Source organism: Coregonus lavaretus, assembly GCF_964263955.1.
Source record: "Coregonus lavaretus genome assembly, contig: HAP1_SCAFFOLD_5784, whole genome shotgun sequence".
Lineage (NCBI taxonomy): Eukaryota > Metazoa > Chordata > Actinopteri > Salmoniformes > Salmonidae > Coregonus > Coregonus lavaretus.
The window spans coordinates 11,371-37,410 of record NW_028162811.1 but is presented as its reverse complement, the minus strand read 5'-3'; the positions used below and the strand labels follow the sequence as shown (position 1 = coordinate 37,410).

General features: G+C 44.6%; 1 protein-coding gene across 1 annotated transcript; it reads left to right on the top strand.

The window, feature by feature from the left end:
- Positions 1–19: 19 nt before the first annotated feature.
- Positions 20–26,040, top strand: LOC311118822 (ethanolaminephosphotransferase 1-like; the record flags this gene model as incomplete). Its single annotated transcript, XM_084193602.1, has 5 exons — positions 20–264; positions 23,131–23,205; positions 23,315–23,577; positions 25,789–25,897; positions 25,992–26,040. Coding segments are annotated over exons 1-5 (557 nt in total), but the record flags the coding sequence as incomplete, so codon positions are not given.

Genomic DNA, 26,040 nt, shown 5'->3' with positions numbered 1-26,040 from the left:
CTAACCTCTCTCTCTCTCTCTCTCTCTCTCTCTCTCCTCTCCTCCAGGTGATACCCAGTTGGTTAGCTCCTAACCTCTCTCTCTCTTTCCTCTCCTCCAGGTGATACCCAGTTGGTTAGCTCCTAACCTCTCTCTCTCTCTCTCCTCTCCTCCAGGTGATACCCAGGTGGTTAGCTCCTAACCTCATCACCTTCACTGGCTTCATGTTTCTGGTCTTCAACTTCCTCATGCTCACCTTCTACGACTACCACTTTGATGCATCCGGTACTGCTCAGTCCAAGCCCCAAAGTTTACTACTACAATACTCTTATTGCTATTATAATGCTACTATTTATTATTATACTACTACTACTACTACTACTACTACTACTACTACTACTACTACTACTATTACACTACTATTATAATACTACTATTTATTATTATACTATTATTACTGTTATTACTATTATAACACTACTACTATTGTTATTATTACTACTACTACTACTACTACTACTACACTACTATTATAACACTACTACTATTGTTATTACTACTACTACTATTACACTACTATTATAATACTACTACTATTAAACTGATTATTTTTACTCCTCCTACTAGTGCACCTTGGCTTCTACTAGACTAAATATCTCTGTCTCTCTACTAGACTACTGCTCCCTCTAAATATCTACAGTGGGGAGAACATTGTATGATTTTTAAGTAATTAATTTGCATTTTATTGCATGACATAAGTATTTGATCACCTACCAACCAGTAAGAATTCCGGCTCTCACAGACCTGTTAGTTTTTCTTTAAGAAGCCCTCCTGTTCTCCACTCATTACCTGTATTAACTGCACCTGTTTGAACTCGTTACCTGTATAAAAGAAACCTGTCCACACACTCAATCAAACAGACTCCAACCTCTCCACAATGGCCAAGACCAGAGAGCTGTGTAAGGACATCAGGGATAAAATTGTAGACCTGCACAAGGCTGGGATGGGCTACAGGACAATAGGCAAGCAGCTTGGTGAGAAGGCAACAACTGTTGCCGCAATTATTAGAAAATGGAAGAAGTTCAAGATGACGGTCAATCACCCTCGGTCTGGGGCTCCATGCAAGATCTCACCTCGTGGGGCATCAATGATCATGAGGAAGGTGAGGGATCAGCCCAGAACTACACGGCAGGACTTGGTCAATGACCTGACGAGAGCTGGGACCACAGTCTCAAAGAAAACCATTAGTAACACACTACGCCGTCATGGATTAAAATCCTGCAGCGCACGCAAGGTCCCCCTGCTCAAGCCAGTTCATGTCCAGGCCCGTCTGAAGTTTGCCAATGACCATCTGGATGATCCAGAGGAGGAATGGGAGAAGGTCATGTGGTCTGATGAGACAAAAATATAGCTTTTTGGTCTAAACTCCACTCGCTGTGTTTGGAGGAAGAAGAAGGATGAGTACAACCCCAAGAATACCATCCCAACCGTGAAGCATGGAGGTGGAAACATCATTCTTTGGGGATGCTTTTCTGCAAAGGGGACAGGACGACTGCACCGTATTGAGGGGAGGATGAATGGGGCCATGTATCGCGAGATCTTGGCCAACAACCTCCTTCCCTCAGTAAGAACATTGAAGATGGGTCGTGGCTGGGTCTTCCAGCATGACAACGACCCGAAACACACAGCCAGGGCAACTAAGGAGTGGCTCCGTAAGAAGCATCTCAATGTCCTGGAGTGGCCTAGCCAGTCTCCAGACCTGAACCCAAAAGAAAATCTTTGGAGGGAGCTGAAAGTCCGTATTGCCCAGCGACAGCCCTGAAACCTGAAGGATCTGGAGAAGGTCTGTATGGAGGAGTGGGCCAAAATCCCTGCTGCAGTGTGTGCAAACCTGGTCAAGACCTACAGGAAACGTATGATCTCTGTAATTGCAAACAAAGGTTTCTGTACCAAATATTAAGTTCTGCTTTTCTGATGTATCAAATACTTATGTCATGCAATAAAATGCAAATTAATTACTTAAAAACCATACAATGTGATTTTCTGGATTTTTGTTTTAGATTCCATCTCTCACAGTTGAAGTGTACCTATGATAAAAATTACAGACCTCTACATGCTTTGTAAGTAGGAAAACCTGCAAAATTGGCAGTGTATCAAATACTTGTTCTCCCCACTGTATCAAATACTTGTTCTCCCCACTGTATACACACACACACACACACACCAGAAAAAATAAAAATAAATATATAGTACTAGAAAGAACGGAAAAAGGAGATATTGAGCCCTTCATTAAATAACTATTGCATCTCCCACCCGAGACACAGAATCAACAGAGTGTATGTGGTGTTTTCCATTAGCACCGGCTGGGGCTAATCAGCCGCTTACAGTCTGGCTAAGTTATTTTTCATTTAAAAGTTTCAATTGGCTAGTCTGTTGAGCCCTCTCCTGCTAGAATGGTTGCAGTCTAATTTCTTCTTAATTGGTAATGTGGTGATGAGTCAATCCTCTTAGTCTAATGATTATTTTCTGGCACATTCATTTATTTTCTTTCACGTGTTTCACATAGCCAGCCACGCGGAGTAGTGGCTCATGGTAGACTATTTACTGTGCTTTGATTGACAACTGAACAGCAAGTGTTGACTAGTTGAGAAAAGGTGTCGAACTGAATTTCACTCAATTTCATATATCCCCTTGCCATTCGTAAATCATGTAACGTGGTTATACAGTGGGGGGAAAAGTATTTAGTCAGCCACCAACTGTCCAAGTTCTCCCACTTAAAAAGATGAGAGAGGCCTGTAATTTTCATCATAGGTACACGTCAACTATGACAGACAAAATGAGAAAAAAAAATCCAGAAAATCACATTGTAGGATTTTTAATGAATTTATTAGCAAATTATGGTGGAAAATAAGTATTTGGTCAATAACAAAAGTTTCTCAATACTTTGTTATATACCCTTTGTTGGCAATGACACAGGTCAAACGTTTTCTGTAAGTCTTCACAAGGTTTTCACTCACTGTTGCTGGTATTCACTCACTGTTGCTGCATGCAGATCTCCTCTAGAGCAGTGATGTTTTGGGGCTGTCGCTGGGCAACACGGACTTTCAACTCCCTCCAAAGATTTTCTATGGGGTTGAGATCTGGAGACTGGCTAGGCCACTCCAGGACCTTGAAATGCTTCTTACGAAGCCACTCCTTCCTTGCCCGGGCGGTGTGTTTGGGATCATTGTCATGCTGAAAGACCCAGCCACGTTTCATCTTCAATGCCCTTGCTGATGGAAGGAGGTTTTCACTTAAAATCTCACAATACATGGCCCCATTCATTCTTTCCTTTACACGGATCAGTCGTCCTGGTCCCTTTGCAGAAAAACAGCTCCATAGCATGATGTTTCCACCCCCATGCTTCACAGTAGGTATGGTGTTCTTTGGATGCAACTCAGCATTCTTTGTCCTCCAAACACGACGAGTTGAGTTTTTACCAAAAAGTTCTATTTTGGTTTCATGTACTGGGCCATACGCACTACCCCCTGTAGCGCCTTACGGATCAGCTGCTGGGGTAGAACAAACAGGTGTAACACTAGAAACACCACCATCACCTCTGTAGCGCTTGGCGCTCCGGCTTGACCGCTTCGGGAAAAAAGTATTTGATCCCCTGCTGATTTTGTACGTTTGCCCACTGACAAAGAAATGATCAATCTATAATTTTAATGGTAGGTTTTGGGTCATTGTCATGCTGGAATACCCATCCACGACCCATTTTCAATGCCCTGGCTGAGGGAAGGAGGTTCTCACCCAAGATTTGACGGTACATGGCCCCGTCCATCGTCCCTTTGATGCGGTGAAGTTGTCCTGTCCCCTTAGCAGACAAACAACCCCAAAGCATAATGTTTCCACCTCCATGTTTGACGGTGGGGATGGTGTTCTTGGGGTCATAGGCAGCATTCCTCCTCCTCCAAATACGGCGAGTTGAGTTGATGCCTAAGAGCTCGATTTTGGTCTCATCTGACCACAACACTTTCACCAAGTTCTCCTCTGAATCATTCAGATGTTCATTGGCAAACTTCAGACGGCCCTGTATATGTGCTTTCTTAAGCAGGGGGACCTTGCGGGCTCTGCAGGATTTCAGTCCTTCACGACGTAGTGTGTTACCAATTGTTTTCTTGGTGACTATTGTCCCAGCTGCCTTGAGATCATTGAAAAGATCCTCCCGTGTAGTTCTGGGCTGATTCCTCACCGTTCTCATGATCATTGCAACTCCACGAGGTGAGATCTTTGCAACTCCACGAGGTGAGATCTTGCATGGATCCCCAGGCTGAGAGAGATTGACAGTTATTTTGTGTTTCTTCCATTTGCGAATAATCACACCAACTGTTGTCACCTTCTCACCAAGCTGCTTGGAGATGGTCTTGTAGCCCATTCCAGCCTTGTGTAGGTCTACAATCTTGTCCCTGACATCCTTGGAGAGTTCTTTGGTCTAGGCCATGGTGGAGAGTTTGGAATCTGATTGATTGATTGCTTCTGTGGACAGGTGTCTTTTATACAGGTAACAAACTGAGATTAGGAGCACTCCCTTTTAAGAGTGTGCTTCTAATCTCAGCTTGTTACCTGTATAAAAGACACCTGGAAGCCAGAAATCTTTCTGATTGAGAGGGGGTCAAATGCTTATTTCCCTCATTAAAATGCAAATCAATTTATAACATTTTTGACATGCGTTTTTCTCTCACTGTTCAAATAAACCTACCATTAAAATTATAGATTGATCATGTCTTTGTCAGTGGGCAAACATATAAAATCAGCAGGGGATCAAATACTTTTTTCCCTCACTGTACGTGAGAATGCTATTCATTGACTACAGCTCAGCGTTCAACACCATAGTGCCCTCAAAGCTCATCACTAGGCTAAGGATCCTGGGACTAAACACCTTCCTCTGCAACTGGATCCTGGATCCTGGACTTCCTGATGGTCCGCCCTAGGTGGTAAGGGTAGGTAACAACACACCTGCCACGCTGATCCTCAACACGGGGGCCCCTCAGGGGTGCGTGCTCAGTCTCCTCCTGTACTCCCTGTTCACCCATGACTGCATGGCCAGGCACGACTCCAACACCATCATTAAGTTTGCCGAAGACACAACAGTGGTAGGCCTGATCACCGACAACGATGAGACAGCCTGTAGGGAGGAGGTCAGAGACCTGGCCGTGTGGTGCCAGGATAACAACCTCTCCCTCAACTAGACCAAGACAAAGGAGATGATTGTGGGCTACAGGTAAAAAAAAGAGGACTGAGCACGCCCCCATTCTCATCGACGGGGCTGTAGTGGAACAGGTTGAGAGCTTCAAGTTCCTTGGTGTCCACATCACCAATGAACTATCATGGTCCAAACACACCAAGACAGTTGTGAAGAGGGCACGACAAAGCCTATTCCCCCTCAGGAGACTGAAAAGATTTGGCATGGGTCCTCAGATCCTACAGAGGGTAGTGCGTACGGCCCAGTACATCACTGGGGCCAAGCTTCCTGCCATCCAGGACCTCTATACCAGGCGGTGTCAGAGGAAGGCCCTCAAAATTGTCAAAGACTCCAGCCACCCTAGTCATAGACTGTTCTCTCTGCTACCGCACGGCAAGCGGTACCGGAGCGCCAAGTCTAGGTCCAAAAGGCTTCTCAACAGCTTCTACCCCCAAGCCTTAAGACTCCTGAACAGCTAATCATGGCTACCCGGACTATTTGCACCCCCACCCCATCTTTTTACGCTGCTGCTACTCTGTTAATTATTTATGCATAGTCACTTTTAACTCTACCCACATGTACATATTACCTCAACTAGCCGGTGCCCTCGCACATTGACACTGGTACCCCCCTGTATATAGCCTCCCTACTGTTATTTTATTTTACTTCTGCTTTTTTTTTTCCTCAACACTTTTTTGTTGTTTTATTTTACTTTTGTATTAAAAAATAAATGCATTGTTGGTTAAGGGCTGTAAGTAAACATTTCACAGTAATCTTTACACCTGTTGTTTTCGGTGCATGTGGCAAATAAAATGTGATTTTATGATCTTTTTGGCCTTCCTGTGACATCTGGTGCTGTAGGTGTCTTGGAGGGCGGGTAGTTTGCCCCCGGTAATGCGTTCGGCAGACCGATACGTTTGCCGTATCAGGCGGTGATACAGCCCTACAGGATGCTCTCAATTGTGCATCTGTAAAAGTTTGAGGGTCTTAGCGACCAAGCCACATTTTTTCAGCCTCCTGAGGTTGAGAGGCTCTGTTGCGCCTTCTTCACCACACTCTCTGCGTGGGTGGACCATTTCAGTTTGTCAGTGATGTGTACGCCAAGGAACTTGAAGCTTTCCACCTTCTCCACTGCGGTCCCGTCGATGTGGATAGGGGGGGGGGTGCACCCTCTGCTGTTTCCTGAAGTCCACAATCATCTCCTTTGTTTTGTTGACGTTGAGTGAGAGGTTATTTTCCTGGCACCACACTCCCAGAACCCTCACCTCCTCCCTGTAGGCTGTCTCGTCATTGTTGGTAATCAAGCCTACTACTGTTGTGTCATCTGCAAACTTGATGATTGAGTTGGAGGCGTGCTTGGCCACGCAGTCATGGGTGAACAGGGAGTACAGGAGGGGTCTGAGCACGCACCCTTGTGGGGCCCCAGTGTTGAGGATCAACGAAGTGGAGATGTTGTTTCCTACCCTCACCACCTGGGGGCGGCCCGTCAGGAAGTCCAGGACCCAGTTGCACAGGGCGGGGTTCGGACCCAGGGCCTCGAGCTTAATGATGAGCTTGGAGGGTACTATGGTGTTGAATGCTGAGCTGTAGTCAATGAACTGCATTCTTACATAGGTATTCCTGTTGTCCAGATGGGATAGGGCAGTGTGCAGTGTGATGACGATCGCATCGTCTGTGGATCTTTTGGGGCGGTAAGCAAATTGAAGTGGGTCTCGGGTGACAGGTAAGATAGAGGTGATATGATCCTTGACTAGTCTCTCAAAGCACTTCACGATGACAGAGGTGAGTGCTACGTGGCGATAGTCATTTAGTTCAGTTACCCTTTGCTTTCTTGGGTACAGGAACAATGGTGGCCATCTTGAAGCATGTGGGGACAGCAGACTGGGAAAGGGAGAGATTGAATATGTCCGTAAAACACACCAGCCAGCTGGTCTGCGCATGCTCTGAGGACGCGGCTAGGGATGCCGTCTGGGCCGGCAGCCTTGCGGGGGTTAACATGCTTAAATGTCTCATTCACATCGGCCACGGAGAAGGAGAGGCCACAGTCTTTGGTAGTGGGCTGCGTCGGTGGCACTGTGTTAGCCTCAAAGCTGGCGAAGAAGGTGTTTAGCTTGTCTGGAAGCGAGACGTCGGTGTCGGCGACGTGGCTGGTTTTCCTTTTGTAGTCCGTGATTGTCTGTAGACCCTGTAGCCTGCCACATACGTCTCGTGTCTGAGCCGTTGAATTGCTACTCCACTTTGTCTCTATACTGATGTTTTGCCAGTTTAATTGTCTTGCGGAGTGAGTAGCTACACTGTTTGTATTCTGCCATATTCCCAGTCACCTTGCCATGGTTAAATGCGGTGGTTCGCGCTTTCAGTTTTGCGCGTATGCTGCCATCTATCCACGGTTTCTGGTTAGGGTAGGATTAAATAGTCAGAGTGGGCACAACATCACCTATACACTTCCTGATAAACTCAGTCACCGTTTCAGTGTATTCGTCTAAATTATTTTCGCAAGCTACCCATCCAGTCCGCGTGATCAAAACAATCTTGGAGCGTGGATTCCGATTGGTCAGACCAGCGTTGTTTGAGTTTGAGTTTGAGTTTATTTTTACAGGGACAGTGCACATTAATCAACGTTTCAGTAAAAGTGCCGGTTTTAGCCAGCCGGCTAATTTTCAACCGCAGTCCCTGGGCAGGTTATTAAAAACAATTACAATATAGACAATAACAACATAGAACAAGACATAGCATACAGACATAGCAACATAGGACAAACAAGACGTAGCATACAGACCGAGCAACATAGAACAAAAAGCAGCAAGACAAAATTCATAAAAGCAACAAAGTGTTTCCACACCTCACAAGTTACAGACAACAGACATGGAAAGCGGCAACACACAGCTAGGGACCATGTTCACAGATCTGATTGACCTTTAGCCATGTCTTCAAGCATTTTGTGAAAGTGTGATATGTGGTGCAGTTATGTGTGTCTGATGGCAGTGTATTCCAGACATGGGAAGCTCTCACAGAAAAAGCGGATTTACTAAAGGTGCTTTTCCTTAGGGGAACTACACAGTCACCTCTCATGGCAGACCTTGTGGATCTGCTGCCATATGTTTGGGTTTTCTGTTTAACAAAAATACTGAGTGGAGGGGGAGCCAAGCCATTTAGGATCTTGAATACAAGACATGCATCGGTGTATTGCACAAGATTTTCCCAACTCAGGAGCTCATGCTTTCTAAGGATGTGACAGTGATGATGGCTATTGGGCTTCCTATCAAGCACTTTGAGAGCCTGTTTGTAGACAGACTGAATAGGTCTTACTGTTTTACAGCAAGCTTGGGCCCAACTAGTCAAGCAGTATGTATAGTCCTTAGCACGGGTACTTCCTGTTTTGAGTTTCTGCCTATAGGAAAGGAGGAGCAAAATGGAGGCGTGGTCAGATTTGCCGAAAGGAGGGCGGGGGAGGGCCTTATAACCATCCCGGAAGTTCGAATAGCAATGGTCGAGTATTTTAGCAGCCCGAGTACAACAGTCGATATGTTGATAGGACTTCGGCAGCCTAGTCCTCAAAATTTGCTTTGTTAAAATCCCCAGCTACAATAAATGCAGCCTCAGGATATGTGGTTTCCAGTTTGCAGAAACTCCAGTGTAGTTCTTTGAGGGCCGTCGTGGTATCGGCTTGAGGGGGATATACACGGCCGGGACTATAACAGAAGAAAATAATACGGTTGGCATTTGATTGTGAGGTATTCTAGGTCGGGTGAACAAAGGGACTTGAGTTCCTGTATGTTACTACATTTACACCATGAGTCGTTAATCATGAAACACACACCTCCGCACTTCTGCTTCCCGGAGAGATATTTATTACTGTCTGCGCGATGAACTGAGAACCCATTTGGCTGGACCGATTTCGACAGAATATCCCCAGAGAGCCATGTTTCCGTAAAATAGGCCCTGATGTCTCTCTGGAAAGAAATCCTTGCCCTGAGCTCGTCGACCTTGTTATCCAAAGACTGAACATTAGCGAGTAGTATAGTTGGAAGCGGTGGGTGGTGTGCGCGCCTCCTAAGTCGAACCAGCAGGCCACTCCGAGTGCCTCTCCTCCGCCGGCAATGTTTTGGGTCAGCCGCTGGAATCAGTTCAATTTCCCTGGGGAGAGCAAACAAAGGATCTGCTCCAGGAAAGTCGTATTCCTGGTCGTAATGCTGGTGAGTTACAGCCGCTCTGATATCCAATAGTTTTTCCCGGCTGTATGTAATGATACAAAACACTTTCTGAGCTAATAATGTAAAAAATAATACATAAAAAAGCAAAGTACTACAAAGTTTCCTAAGAGCTAGTCGCGAGGCCGCTATCTTTGTCGGCGCCAGTACTATCACCTCTCCTTCACATAGAGTTGATCAGGCTGTTGATTGTGGAGTGGAATGTTGTCTCACTCCTCTCAATGGCTGTGCGAAGCTGCTGGAAATTGGTGGCAACTGGAACACGCTGTCGTACACGTTGATCGAGAGCATCCCAAACATGCTCAATGGGTGACGTCTGGTGAGTATGCAGGCCATAGAAGAACTGGGAAATTTTCAGCTTCCAGGAATCGTGAACAGATCTTTGTGACAATGGGCCGTGCATTATCATGCTGAAACATGAGGTGATGGCAGCGGATGGATCTCGTCACAGTATCTCTGTGCATCAATAAAATTGTGTTTGTTGTCCGTAGCTTATAATAATATAATAATAATATGCCACTTACAGTCATGTGTGCATACATTTTTACGTATGGGTGGTCCCGGGGATCGAACCCACTACCCTGCCGTTACAAGCGCCATGCTCTACCAATTGAGCTACCAACTGCCCATACCTTATGCCTGCTCATACCATAACCCCACCGCCACCATGGGGCCACTCTGTTCACAACGTTGATATCAGCAAACCGCTCGCCCACACGATGCCATACACGCTGTCTGCCATCTGCCCGGTACAGTTGACACCGGGATTAATCTGTGAAGAGCACACTTCTCCAGCGTGCCAGTGGCCATCGAAGGTGATCATTTGCCCACTGAAGTTGGTTACGACGTCGAACCGCAGTCAGGTCAAAGAACCTGGTGAGGACGACGAGCACGCAGATGAGCTTCCCTGAGACGGTTTCTGACAGAAATTCTTCAGTTGTGCAAACCAACAGTTTCATCAGCTATCTGGGTGTATGGTCACAGACAATTCCGCTGGTCAAGAAGCGGGATGTGGAGGTCCTGGGCTGGTGTGTTATACGTGGTCTGCGGTTTGAGGCTGGTTGGTCGTACTGCCAAATTGTCTAAAATGACTTTTGAGGCGGCTTATGGTAGAGAAATGAACATTAAATTATCTGGCAACAGCTCTGGTTGACATTCCTGCAGTCAGCATGCCAATTGCACACTCCCTCAAAATATGAGACATCTGTGGCATTGTGTTGTGACAAAACTGCACGTTTTAGAGTGGCCTTTTATAGTCCCCAGCACAAGGTGCACCTGTGTAATGATCATGCTGTTTAATCAGCTTCTTGATATACCACACCTGTCAGGTGGATGGATTATATTGGCTAAGGAGAAATTCTTACTAACATGGATGTAAACAAATTTCAGCTCATGAAACTAGCCGGTGCCCCCGCACATTGACTCTGCACCGGTACCCCCTGTATATAGCCTCTCTACTGTTATTTCACATTGACTCTGTACTGGTACCCCCCTGTATATAGCCTCGCTACTGTTATTACACATTGACTCTGTACCGGTACCCCCTGTATATAGCCTCCCTACTGTTATTTCACATTGACTCTGTACCGGTACCCCCTGTATATAGCCTCCCTACTGTTATTACACATTGACTCTGTACCGGTACCCCCTGTATATAGCCTCCCTACTGTTATTTCCCATTGACTCTGTACCGGTACCCCCCTGTATATAGCCTCCCTACTGTTATTTCCCATTGACTCTGTACCGGTACCCCCCTGTATATAGCCTCCCTACTGTTATTACACATTGACTCTGTACCGGTACCCCCCTGTATATAGCCTCTCTACTGTTATTTCCCATTGACTCTGTACCGGTACCCCCCTGTATATAGCCTCTCTACTGTTATTACACATTGACTCTGTACCGGTACCCCTGTATATAGCCTCCCTACTGTTATTACACATTGACTCTGTACCGGTACCCCCCTGTATATAGCCTCCCTACTGTTATTTCCCATTGACTCTGTACCGGTACCCCCCTGTATATAGCCTCCCTACTGTTATTTTATTTTACTGCTGCTCTTTAGTTATTTGCTTTTATTTTTTTTGCTTAACACTTTTTTAAAATTTGTTTTACTTTGCATTGTTGGGTAAGGGCTTGTAAGTAAGCATTTCACTAATGTCTACACCTGTTGTATTCGGCGCATGTGGCAAATAAAATTTGATTTGATTTGAAACATGGGACCAAAACTTAACATTTTGCGTTTATATTTTTGTTCTGTGTAGCTGCTACGGATGCTTCTCTTCCTGGGGTCCAAACAGGAAACAACAAAAAATACATAATATACATAAATATACATAAATAGCACATTTACATTACAATTCAGCCATTCAGCAGACGCTCCCAGAGAGGCCTACAGGTAGACCGGTGAGACAACCACAGATCACAGTCGTATCCCAACCACGTATCACATACATAATACAATACAATACACTACGTAATACACTACATAATACAATACAATACAACACGCACTACACTACAATACACTACGTAATACACTACACAATATAATACAATACACACTACAGAATCAAATACATAATACATAATAAACTACTTAATACACTAGATAATACACTACATAATACAATACACACTACTTAATACACAACATAATACACGAGATAATACACAAGATAATACAATACACACTACATAATACACTACATAATACACTACATAATACAATACACACTACAGAATCAAATACATAATACATAATACACTACTTCATACACTAGATAATACACTACATAATACAATACACACTACATAATACACTACATAATACAATACACACTACATAATACACTACATCATGTACTACATAATACAATACACACTACATAATACACTACATAATGTACTACATAATACACCACATAATAGACTACACACTAAATAATACACTACTTAATACACTATATAATATAATACAATACACATGACATAATACAATACATAATACACTACATAAAATAATACAATATACACTGCATAATACACTACATAATACACTAAATAATAGACTACATAATATAATACATAATACACTAGATAATACACTAGATAATACACTACATAATACACTACATAATACAATACACACTAGATAATACACTACATAAACACTACATAATACAATACATAATACAATATTCACTACATAATACAATACATAATGCAATACACGCTACATAATACAATGCAAAATCCAATAAAACATTCATAAAAATGCCACCTTAGTCATAGACTGTTCTCTCTGCTACCGCACGGCAAGCGGTACCGGAGCGCCAAGTCTAGGTCCAAAAGGCTCCTGAACAGCTTCTACCCCCAAGCCATAAGACTCCTGAACAGCTTCTACCCCCAAGCCATAAGACTCCTGAACAGCTTCTACCCCCAAGCCATAAGACTCCTGAACAGCTTCTACCCCCAAGCCATAAGACTCCTGAACAGCTTCTACCCCCAAGCCATAAGACTCCTTAACAGCTTCTACCCCCAAGCCATAAGACTCCTGAACAGCTTCTACCCCCAAGCCATAAGACTCCTGAACAGCTTCTACCCCCAAGCCATAAGACTCCTGAACAGCTTCTACCCCCAAGCCATAAGACTCCTGAACAGCTTCTACCCCCAAGCCATAAGGCTCCTGAACAGCTTCTACCCCCAAGCCATAAGACTCCTGAACAGCTTCTACCCCCAAGCCATAAGACTCCTGAACAGCTTCTACCCCCAAGCCATAAGACTCCTGAACAGCTTCTACCCCCAAGCCATAAGGCTCCTGAACAGCTTCTACCCCCAAGCCATAAGACTCCTGAACAGCTTCTACCCCCAAGCCATAAGACTCCTGAACAGCTTCTACCCCCAAGCCATAAGACTCCTGAACAGCTTCTACCCCCAAGCCATAAGACTCCTGAACAGCTTCTACCCCCAAGCCATAAGACTCCTGAACAGCTTCTACCCCCAAGCCATAAGACTCCTGAACAGCTTCTACCCCCAAGCCATAAGACTCCTGAACAGCTTCTACCCCCAAGCCATAAGACTCCTGAACAGCTTCTACCCCCAAGCCATAAGGCTCCTGAACAGCTTCTACCCCCAAGCCATAAGACTCCTGAACAGCTTCTACCCCCAAGCCATAAGACTCCTGAACAGCTTCTACCCCCAAGCCATAAGACTCCTGAACAGCTTCTACCCCCAAGCCATAAGACTCCTGAACAGCTTCTACCCCCAAGCCATAAGACTCCTGAACAGCTTCTACCCCCAAGCCATAAGACTCCTGAACAGCTTCTACCCCCAAGCCATAAGACTCCTGAACAGCTTCTACCCCCAAGCCATAAGACTCCTGAACAGCTTCTACCCCCAAGCCATAAGACTCCTGAACAGCTTCTACCCCCAAGCCATAAGACTCCTGAACAGCTTCTACCCCCAAGCCATAAGACTCCTGAACAGCTTCTACCCCCAGGCCATAAGACTCCTGAACAGCTTCTACCCCCAAGCCATAAGACTCCTGAACAGCTTCTACCCCCAAGCCATAAGACTCCTGAACAGCTTCTACCCCCAAGCCATAAGACTCCTGAACAGCTTCTACCCCCAAGCCATAAGACTCCTGAACAGCTTCTACCCCCAAGCCATAAGACTCCTGAACAGCTTCTACCCCCAAGCCATAAGACTCCTGAACAGCTTCTACCCCCAAGCCATAAGACTCCTGAACAGCTTCTACCCCCAAGCCATAAGACTCCTGAACAGCTTCTACCCCCAAGCCATAAGACTCCTGAACAGCTTCTACCCCCAAGCCATAAGACTCCTGAACAGCTTCTACCCCCAAGCCATAAGACTCCTGAACAGCTTCTACCCCCAAGCCATAAGACTCCTGAACAGCTTCTACCCCCAAGCCATAAGACTCCTGAACAGCTTCTACCCCCAAGCCATAAGACTCCTGAACAGCTTCTACCCCCAAGCCATAAGGCTCCTGAACAGCTTCTACCCCCAAGCCATAAGACTCCTGAACAGCTTCTACCCCCAAGCCATAAGACTCCTGAACAGCTTCTACCCCCAAGCCATAAGACTCCTGAACAGCTTCTACCCCCAAGCCATAAGACTCCTGAACAGCTTCTACCCCCAAGCCATAAGACTCCTGAATCTACTGATTTAAACCTGTTGCATTAATTTATTAAAATATAAACGTATTGTTTAATAAATCCAGAACCTTCTGAAAATGTTTACTACGCCATCAGCCTAATGGTAAAAACGATCTCCCATTGGTCAACGCGAACTGTCTGCAGAACTCACTGTTGTATAAACAAACTATTCAGACATCCGCTCCACATTACCCTCTGCTTCGTTTACTAAATCCTGGCATTAGTCAATTCTATCCACACCACTAAAAACGAATACAACTTGTATACACATAACTAGAAAGCATGAATTTAATACCATTCTTGCTTAAACAATGCAATTCAACATTTCTTATCACCCAATTTCTATTACTTTTTTTTTTTTACGCAGGAAACCCTGTACAATCTCTATCCTCTACCGCTGTCTTTCCATCTAACATTACTTTAACAGATAACCAATTATTTTTAAGTTATAGTCAAAACAAACAAAACATCTATTCCCAGAGATGCAACTTAAACTACTATGTTATACTATCCACCAGACCAGTCAGTCGATGTTATCTTACATACTCTGCTTCCTTCCAACACTGTTTCATTATTCTTAGTGTTTGTTTAATAATCCTATTATTCTCTGAGTTCCCTTACTTCCCTTCCCATGAATATAAGACATTCGCTTCTCTAGTTGTCGTAAACTACACCCTATTACCTCTGTTATCAACTAAAATTATAACCACCTCTTATGAAACCCCCAATCCGTCATTGTTTAGAATACAGCAGATATAGGCAACTGTCCTTTCTAAGTAGGCTACAAGTAACACCGAACACTTGCTGTATTTTACCATCATATATTGAATTCATATCCATATTATCAATATCCAATTTATTTATAGACATTACGCCACCATTCTCAATCGTTTTATCTAGCAAACCCTTAGGCAACGAAAGAAAAAATAAAATAAATGACTACCACGCAAACGTTTCAAGCCGTCCCTTATACATCCCCAAACCTTCCCTTATACATCCCCAAACCGTCCCTTATACATCCCCAAACCGTCCCTTATACATCCCCAAACCAGACACTCTGTAGTATCCATTCCAGCAACACATACCAGCAGATCATTTACACTCATAAAGACGTGATTTATTCACTCTATGTGATTAAAATGACAAATAAATCCCACTACTATCACAATGGTCTGTCGTCTTACCATCTGATACAAAATGACGTTCCTTAATGGAAACCCTAAATTGGCTTTGTTCAATATTATAACTTACGTCTTTAACCTCATTACTTATGGTCAGTTTATTCAGAAAACCCATATTAATTATGTCTCACCCATGACGTATGTCTACGTTTTGGGTGAGCAAGTTAATATATAATTATTATTCCAATTATTATTTTATGAAATCTCTACCCTCTCATTCAACACAAATCCCCTTCATCAAATATACTCCCAGCAGAACTGACAAAAAAAACAGACTGTGATTTCCAGGACACTGCCCCTTTGTTCTGGCCTCCTGTCTCCCTGAGAGTTGGCATGAGATACTCAACTCCCTTCAGGCCTCTCTTACTCCTCTTCTCTCTCCCGTTCTGCTGTTGGTGAACGGCATACCTTTTAACCTCAATCAGTGTTGCTGTGCCCCAACCAATCAGGCTATTTGTAATTGTTGATGATACAGCCCATCTGCTACCTGTTTGCACTCATGGATTTGAGAAAAATCAGCATGTCTATGGTAGTAATCTCTGAGATTGTTACGTAGTTGATTAAGTTTATCTCGATACTCTCCGTCTAGCCCTCCCTCTTTCCTGGGTTTCTACCCCTATCTCCTCTCTCTCCTAGCTTCCCCTTGGTTCTGGTAAGGGGGTGGAGGCTCCACGGCAGCAGCCTGCGGTGGCACCCTTCCCCCCCACCACAACCACTTCATCTTCTGGATTCTCCCTCCAGGCCTGATCTACCAAGGAGGGATATATTCTGGATCTGGACCGCTCTACAGGGGGAGCTGTGGGTTCTGTCTGGATCTGGACCGCTCTACAGGGGGAGCTGTGGGTTCTGTCTGGATCTGGACCGCTCTACAGGGGGAGCTGTGGGTTCTGTCTGGATCTGGACCGCTCTACAGGGGGAGCTGTGGGTTCTGTCTGGATCTGGACCGCTCTACAGGGGGAGCTGTGGGTTCTGTCTGGATCTGGACCGCTCTACAGGGGGAGCTGTGGGTTCTGTCTGGATCTGGACCGCTCTACAGGGGGAGCTGTGGGTTCTGTCTGGATCTGGACCGCTCTACAGGGGGAGCTGTGGGTTCTGTCTGGATCTGGACCGCTCTACAGGGCGAGCTGTGGGTTCTGTCTGGATCTGGACCGCTCTACTGGGGGAGCTGTGGGTTCTGTCTGGATCTGGACCGCTCTACAGGGGGAGCTGTGGGTTCTGTCTGGATCTGGACCGCTCTACAGGGGGAGCTGTGGGTTCTGTCTGGATCTGGACCGCTCTACTGGGGGAGCTGTGGGTTCTGGATCTGGACCGCTCTACAGGGGGAGCTGTGGGTTCTGTCTGGATCTGGACCGCTCTACTGGGGGAGCTGTGGGTTCTGTCTGGATCTGGACCGCTCTACAGGGGGAGCTGTGGGTTCTGTCTGGATCTGGACCGCTCTACTGGGGGAGCTGTGGGTTCTGGATCTGGACCGCTCTACAGGGGGAGCTGTGGGTTCTGTCTGGATCTGGACCGCTCTACAGGGGGAGCTGTGGGTTCTGTCTGGATCTGGACCGCTCTACAGGGGGAGCTGTGGGTTCTGTCTGGATCTGGACCGCTCTACAGGGGGAGCTGTGGGTTCTGTCTGGATCTGGACCGCTCTACTGGGGGAGCTGTGGGTTCTGTCTGGATCTGGACCGCTCTACAGGGGGAGCTGTGGGTTCTGTCTGGATCTGGACCGCTCTACAGGGGGAGCTGTGGGTTCTGTCTGGATCTGGACCGCTCTACTGGGGGAGCTGTGGGTTCTGTCTGGATCTGGACCGCTCTACAGGGGGAGCTGTGGGTTCTGTCTGGATCTGGACCGCTCTACAGGGGGAGCTGTGGGTTCTGGATCTGGACCGCTCTACAGGGGGAGCTGTGGGTTCTGGATCTGGACCGCTCTACAGGGGGAGCTGTGGGTTCTGTCTGGATCTGGACCGCTCTACAGGGGGAGCTGTGGGTTCTGTCTGGATCTGGACCGCTCTACAGGGGGAGCTGTGGGTTCTGTCTGGATCTGGACCGCTCTACAGGGGGAGCTGTGGGTTCTGTCTGGATCTGGACCGCTCTACTGGGGGAGCTGTGGGTTCTGTCTGGATCTGGACCGCTCTACAGGGGGAGCTGTGGGTTCTGGATCTGGACCGCTCTACAGGGGGAGCTGTGGGTTCTGTCTGGATCTGGACCGCTCTACAGGGGGAGCTGTGGGTTCTGTCTGGATCTGGACCGCTCTACTGGGGGAGCTGTGGGTTCTGGATCTGGACCGCTCTACTGGGGGAGCTGTGGGTTCTGTCTGGATCTGGACCGCTCTACAGGGGGAGCTGTGGGTTCTGTCTGGATCTGGACCGCTCTACTGGGGGAGCTGTGGGTTCTGTCTGGATCTGGACCGCTCTACAGGGGGAGCTGTGGGTTCTGTCTGGATCTGGACCGCTCTACAGGGGGAGCTGTGGGTTCTGTCTGGATCTGGACCGCTCTACAGGGGGAGCTGTGGGTTCTGTCTGGATCTGGACCGCTCTACAGGGGGAGCTGTGGGTTCTGTCTGGATCTGGACCGCTCTACAGGGGGAGCTGTGGGTTCTGGATCTGGACCGCTCTACAGGGGGAGCTGTGGGTTCTGGATCTGGACCGCTCTACAGGGGGAGCTGTGGGTTCTGTCTGGATCTGGACCGCTCTACAGGGGGAGCTGTGGGTTCTGTCTGGATCTGGACCGCTCTACAGGGGGAGCTGTGGGTTCTGTCTGGATCTGGACCGCTCTACTGGGGGAGCTGTGGGTTCTGTCTGGATCTGGACCGCTCTACTGGGTTCTGTCTTAGCCTTCTCTTTCTTACTTTCCACTTCTTTCTCTTTAACTTCCTTTTTCTGTCTTTCTCCCTCTTCTCTCTTTCGAGCCTCAGAGAGCCACACCCTGGCCGTATCTAGCCCTTCCACTCGCTCTCTCTCTGCTCTGCCTTTACACACCGTGTGCATCTGTTTTACCATGGATTCGAGTTGGTCTGCGTCCAGACGCCCCTCGATTCCATACCTCTCTTAAAATACTCAATTGTAGTAACCTTCTTTCTCATGCGACCTATTTCAGTCCCTTCCTTGAAACAATTAATTATCGCGACTTTTGATGGATCATTAGGTCTCACACGTATACAACCTTATATGATTATTAGTTAACACTATCGGTAACCCGGAATTTGTAAGGCTTCAGTTTTCACTGAAACTGATAGAGTTACGGCTAATCTACAGTTGATTATATAACTTTTGACTTGTTTAATGTATCTATCTCACACGATAATAGTTATTTCCCTCCTTGAAGTTTCACCCCCGATTTATATTTATCTACAATACTGGATAAATGTCTAAAAACGTAGAAGTTTACTTCCTTCCTGTGTACTATTGACAATCCCAGATTGAACGCAACACAAGGTTAGTTTATTTTTGGTAATGGCCTCAACTACCTGGAGTCAATTTCGGACCCCCACTCCGTTTTTGATCTTACACCCGGCCTTTTCCCCGTTTTATATTTATCTAGAATACTGGCGCATTGGGTTTTCTCTAGATAAACGTCTAAAAACGGGCTACCGCGATGTCGATCCCATTTTGGATTATTGACGGAACCTCACTACAGCAAATGTAAACTGTTACTTTTTACTGCAGGTTACAGATTCAATTCCCCCAAACCATGAATAAAGATTACTGACCTTATTCTTGCAGGGTGGGATTTTCAATTTTGGTTAGATCTCGTCACCGTTCCTGTCGTGAACCAGGTCACCACCGGCCTGAATTAAACCATCAATCTCAGATGTCAGGTCTTTGTCTCACGGATCCTAGATCCGCCCGTGCACGGTTTCGGGGTTCCCTGGGACGACAACAACGGGTCTTGAGATCCGGCTCGAAGGACCAATTGTCACGAGAATTTTGTTATCTCAATGGTTGAAGTCAACTACTTCTCAAATCTTTTAATAATTCCCAGAGGTTGTCAATCTCTAGTTAAATAATGAATTAACAAAGACCCCTTTCTGCAATGGTCAGCCTTTATTCATGAGAGCGCTCTGTCCCAAAATGGGCGCACAATCTTTTTATACACATACGTCAGAGGAAAAATCCCACCCCGCTTTAGGCTTTAGGCGGCTGTATTTTCCACCGTACACATCTTGTAACCTCACACCTGGGTTTAGCTCATATGGTTATCCTCTGCTCTCCTGACCATCAGGTCACACACACACACACACACACACACACACACACACACACACACACACATGTTCTTATCATAGTCTACTCCTTGCTCGGGCAGGCTGCATTTCTTCTCTATTCCCATACATAGTTATCGCTGTTCTCACAATATTCTGCAAGCCTCTCACTCCCCTTCCCTGTGTGGGGACATCTGTTTTTGAAACCGGTCTCCTGTTATTGGTTTCAATCGTTTTGCACTTCTGCTTGCCTAAAGACAAAAATAAGACAACTGCCTCATTGTACTTCTAACTAAGCTACACACATTATCAGATTACAGTCTTATGATTCTAACACATTTCACACAGTTTCGGGGTGTAATAATTAGTCATTACCAAATTCTTCTATCAATTACTGAGTCCACTGAGACAGGCGTGAATCAGACAGGTGTCTCGTGAGCCATCCCCGCAGCTTCCCCAATGGATTAGTCCACTGAGACAGGCGTGAATCAGACAGGTGTCTCGTGAGCCATCCCCGCAGCTTCCCCAATGGATTAGTCCACTGAGACAGGTGTGAATCAGACGGGTGTCTCGTGAGCCATCCCCGCAGCTTCCCCAATGGATTAGTCCACTGAGACAGGCGTGAATCAGACAGGTGTCTCGTGAGCCATCCCCGCAGCTTCCCCAATGGATTAGTCCGCTGAGACAGGCGTGAATCAGACAGGTGTCTCGTGAGCCATCCCCGCAGCTTCCCCAATGGATTAGTCCACTGAGACAGGTGTGAATCAGACAGGTGTCTCGTGAGCCATCCCTGCAGCTTCCCCAATGGATTAGTCCGCTGAGACAGGCGTGAATCAGACAGGTGTCTCGTGAGCCATCCCCGCAGCTTCCCCAATGGATTAGTCCGCTGAGACAGGCGTGAATCAGACAGGTGTCTCGTGAGCCATCCCCGCAGCTTCCCCAATGGATTAGTCCGCTGAGACAGGCGTGAATCAGACGGGTGTCTCGTGTGCCATCCCCGCAGCTTCCCCAATGGATTAGTCCGCTGAGACAGGCGTGAATCAGACGGGTGTCTCGTGTGCCATTTAAAAAATATATATATTTTTGATATATATATATATATATATATATATATATATATATATATATATATATATATATATATATATATATGCCAAGAGTGTGCAAAACTGTCATCAAGGCAAAGGGTTGCTACTTTGAAGAATCTCAAATATAAAATATATTTTGATTTGTTTAACACTTTTTTGGTTACTACATGATTCCATATGTGTTATTTCATAGTTTTGATGTCTTCACTATTATTCTACAATGTAGAAAATAGTTAAAACAAAGGAAAACCCTTGAATGAGTAGGTGTGTCCAAACTTTTGACTGGTACTGTATATATTTTATTTGTTTATTTTAGAGTGCTCGACTAAAAAATCTTTGTCGACCAACAGCCTATCGACCAAACAATCGACCAAACAATCGACTAAATAGGGTCAGCCCTAATTAAAACACAGAGTTTGTCTATATATGAAAAAAATGACGTTTTAACATTTCTACCAATCGACTGGTCGAAAGAATAGACGACTTTCGGTAGACCAATATTTTTTTGGTCGGGGACAGCCCTACATGAACCTATTGCCTACTGGATTCATTCAGTTGATCATAACTAGGTGACTTTTCCTCTCCTCACTAAGATGAGGGCTGTTTCCTTGTCTCCTCACTAAGACGAGGGCTGTTTCCTTGTCTGCTCACTAAGACGAGGGCTGTTTCTTTGTCTCCTCACTAAGACGAGGGCTGTTTATTTGTCTCCTCACTAAGACGAGGGCTGTTTCCTTGTCTCCTCACTCTGCTTCCACCTCCACCTAATTGTTCTCAACAGTTAAAATCAATATTTTGTTTTCTAGAAATAGGGCTTTTTTATCTGGCCGGGCTCATTCAATTTCTTTGATTCTGGGGCTTGGGCCTCAGCTCAGCGGGCTTAGGTCGGACCAGGCTCTGATGTTCATGCCCAATGACAACTCTAGTGTGTGTAAAGAAAAGCTCACTGCTCACTAATGGCAAAATGTAGATTTCAGCCTAAATAGACATACCCAAAAGTGACTGCTATTCATGTGCATGATTCTAATAATAATAATAATAATGATTCTAAAATGCAGGAACTTGGTATATTTGGAAAGAAGACATCTGGGAGATGATGAGTAAATGATCAGAAGATAGATAGGAGTTACATAGTTCAGAATACCCAAGATCAAGCACACACAAAATAACCGTGTTTTTATTTTGAAAGTCATCTTTCATTGACAAGCTATAAGTGAATTATTGATGAGTAGAGCTGGAAACACATCAGATGGCTTCCACAACATGTGAACAATATCAGAATAAAAAATGGGATTGATAGACCTAACAACTAGAAATGGGCAGATGTTTTAGTAAGTGGTGTCAGGTGTGGTCACGGGACGTTTCCAAGTCTCTGAGCCCGGTAGCAATAGTTCGCATTACGCATAAAAGGTTATAGGCCTTGCTCTGTACCACCCAGTCAACTGCATATCCCTGGAAAGCTTCTCTCATTGGCTACAAGACTATCAAGGTGCCATAGTAGCCAATCCCCCGTGTAATGGATGCCTACAGCACGTAAGCAGACAACATCAAGTTTTTGATGCGCAAAAATATAGTCACTCGGTGGACATTCGATGTTGCCATTAAGTCATACATCATCGGATAACATTGGCAATAGGCTAGATTTGTTCCCACCATCTTGAAATGAGGTCATCGGCTCGGCCTGCCATTATACATTTGTATGCCCATATATGGTAGGAAGTTACACCAAAGATTTGAAGGCACCGATCAATAGCCAAGATGCTCAGCTTTCTGCAAACACCCTGATTTTGCAGACAGGGGCTACCGTTCTCATACCAGACTGATTATATATATATTTTTTATCAAATAGGGTCCCGAAACGTAACACTGTGTACGCAAAGACCCTGGAATGATTAATGAAAGGACTAGTTGATGCAACAATGGACTGATATGTAGCCTACCTTACTAAGTCATTGATTTCTCTCTGTTTGTGTGTGTGTGTTTCCGGTTGTGTGTGTGTGTGTGTGTGTGTGTGTGTGTGTGTGTGTGTGTGTGTGTGTGTGTGTTTCTGGTTGTGTGTGTTTTGGGGTGTGTCTGTGTCTTAGCTGAAGGAAACACACATGTGCCAAGCTGTGTTTGGGTCACTGCAGGACTCTTCAACTTCCTGGCGTATACACTGGGTCAGTACTGCTGTGTGTGTTCTTACTGGGGTGTGTGTGTGTGTGTGTGTGTGTGTGTGTTTTTTTACTGGTGTGTGTGTCTCTGTCTCTCTCTCTCTCTGTTATAAAGACGGTGTGGATGGTAAGCAGGCGAGGCGTACTAACTCCTCCACACCACTGGGGGAGCTGTTTGACCACGGCCTGGACAGCTGGGCCTGTGTGTTCTTCGTGGCCACCGTCTACTCCATATTTGGGCGTGGCGCGAGCGGTGTGGGCGTGGCCACGTTGTACTACATCCTGTGGGTTGTCCTGTTCTCATTCATCCTGTCTCACTGGGAGAAATACAACACAGGAGTCCTCTTCCTGCCCTGGGGCTATGACATCAGCCAAGTGGTGAGTAGGACACACACCTACCTATTATTATATATACCTACACACCTACCTATTATTATATATACCTACACACCTACCTATTATTATATATACCTACACACCTACCTATTATTATATATACCTACACACCTACCTATTATTATATATACCTACACACCTACCTATTATTATATATACCTACACACCTACCTATTATTATATATACCTACACACCTACCTATTATTATATATACCTACACACCTACCTATTATTATATATACCTACACACCTACCTATTATTATATATACCTACACACCTACCTATTATTATATATACCTACACACCTACCTATTATTATATATACCTACACACCTACCTATTATTATATATACCTACACACCTACCTATTATTATATATACCTACACACCTACCTATTATTATATATACCTACACACCTACCTATTATTATATATACCTACACACCTACCTATTATTATATATACCTACACACCTACCTATTATTATATATACCTACACACCTACCTATTATTATATATACCTACACACCTACCTATTATTATATATACCTACACACCTACCTATTATTATATATACCTACACACCTACCTATTATTATATATACCTACACACCTACCTATTATTATCTATACCTACACACCTACCTATTATTATCTATACCTACACACCTACCTATTATTATCTATACCTACACACCTACCTATTATTATCTATACCTACACACCTACCTATTATTATCTATACCTACACACCTACCTATTATTATCTATACCTACACACCTACCTATTATTATCTATACCTACACACCTACCTATTATTATCTATACCTACACACCTACCTATTATTATCTATACCTACACACCTACCTATTATTATCTATACCTACACACCTACCTATTATTATCTATACCTACACACCTACCTATTATTATCTATACCTACACACCTACCTATTATTATCTATACCTACACACCTACCTATTATTATCTATACCTACACACCTACCTATTATTATCTATACCTACACACCTACCTATTATTATCTATACCTACACACCTACCTATTATTATCTATACCTACACACCTACCTATTATTATCCATACCTACACACCTACCTATTATTATCCATACCTACACACCTACCTATTATTATCCATACCTACACACCTACCTATTATTATCCATACCTACACACCTACCTATTATTATCCATACCTACACACCTACCTATTATTATCTATACCTACACACCTACCTATTATTATCTATACCTACACACCTACCTATTATTATCTATACCTACACACCTACCTATTATTATCTATACCTACACACCTACCTATTATTATCTATACCTACACACCTACCTATTATTATCTATACCTACACACCTACCTATTATTATATATACCTACACACCTACCTATTATTATACATACCTACACACCTACCTATTATTATCCATACCTACACACCTACCTATTATTATCCATACCTACACACCTACCTATTATTATATATACCTACACACCTACCTATTATTATCCATACCTACACACCTACCTATTATTATCCATACCTACACACCTACCTATTATTATATATACCTACACACCTACCTATTATTATATATACCTACACACCTACCTATTATTATCTATACCTACACACCTACCTATTATTATATATACCTACACACCTACCTATTATTATCTATACCTACACACCTACCTATTATTATCTATACCTACACACCTACCTATTATTATCTATACCTACACACCTACCTATTATTATCTATACCTACACACCTACCTATTATTATCTATACCTACACACCTACCTATTATTATCTATACCTACACACCTACCTATTATTATATATACCTACACACCTACCTATTATTATCTATACCTACACACCTACCTATTATTATCTATACCTACACACCTACCTATTATTATCTATACCTACACACCTACCTATTATTATCTATACCTACACACCTACCTATTATTATCTATACCTACACACCTACCTATTATTATCTATACCTACACACCTACCTATTATTATATATACCTACACACCCACCTATTATTATATATACCTACACACCTACCTATTGAATACACACACACGGCCCCTCATCCTTCATTCTTTCTCTCTCTCTCTCTCTCTCAGTCCATCTCTATAGTGTACATCTTCACAGCGATGGTTGGCGTGGAGACGTGGTATGAACCAATCTGGTGGAACTTCCACTACCGAGACCTCTTCACTTTCATGATCCTCGGTGAGCTCCCATTGGTCCGTTGGGTGCACCTTGCTGTGTGATTGGTTCAGATGGGATGTTGTGTTCTGATTGGTTTCTGTGATGTCATCTCCAGGTTGTTCCTTCACTGTGACCCTTCCCATGAGCCTCTACAATGTCTTCAA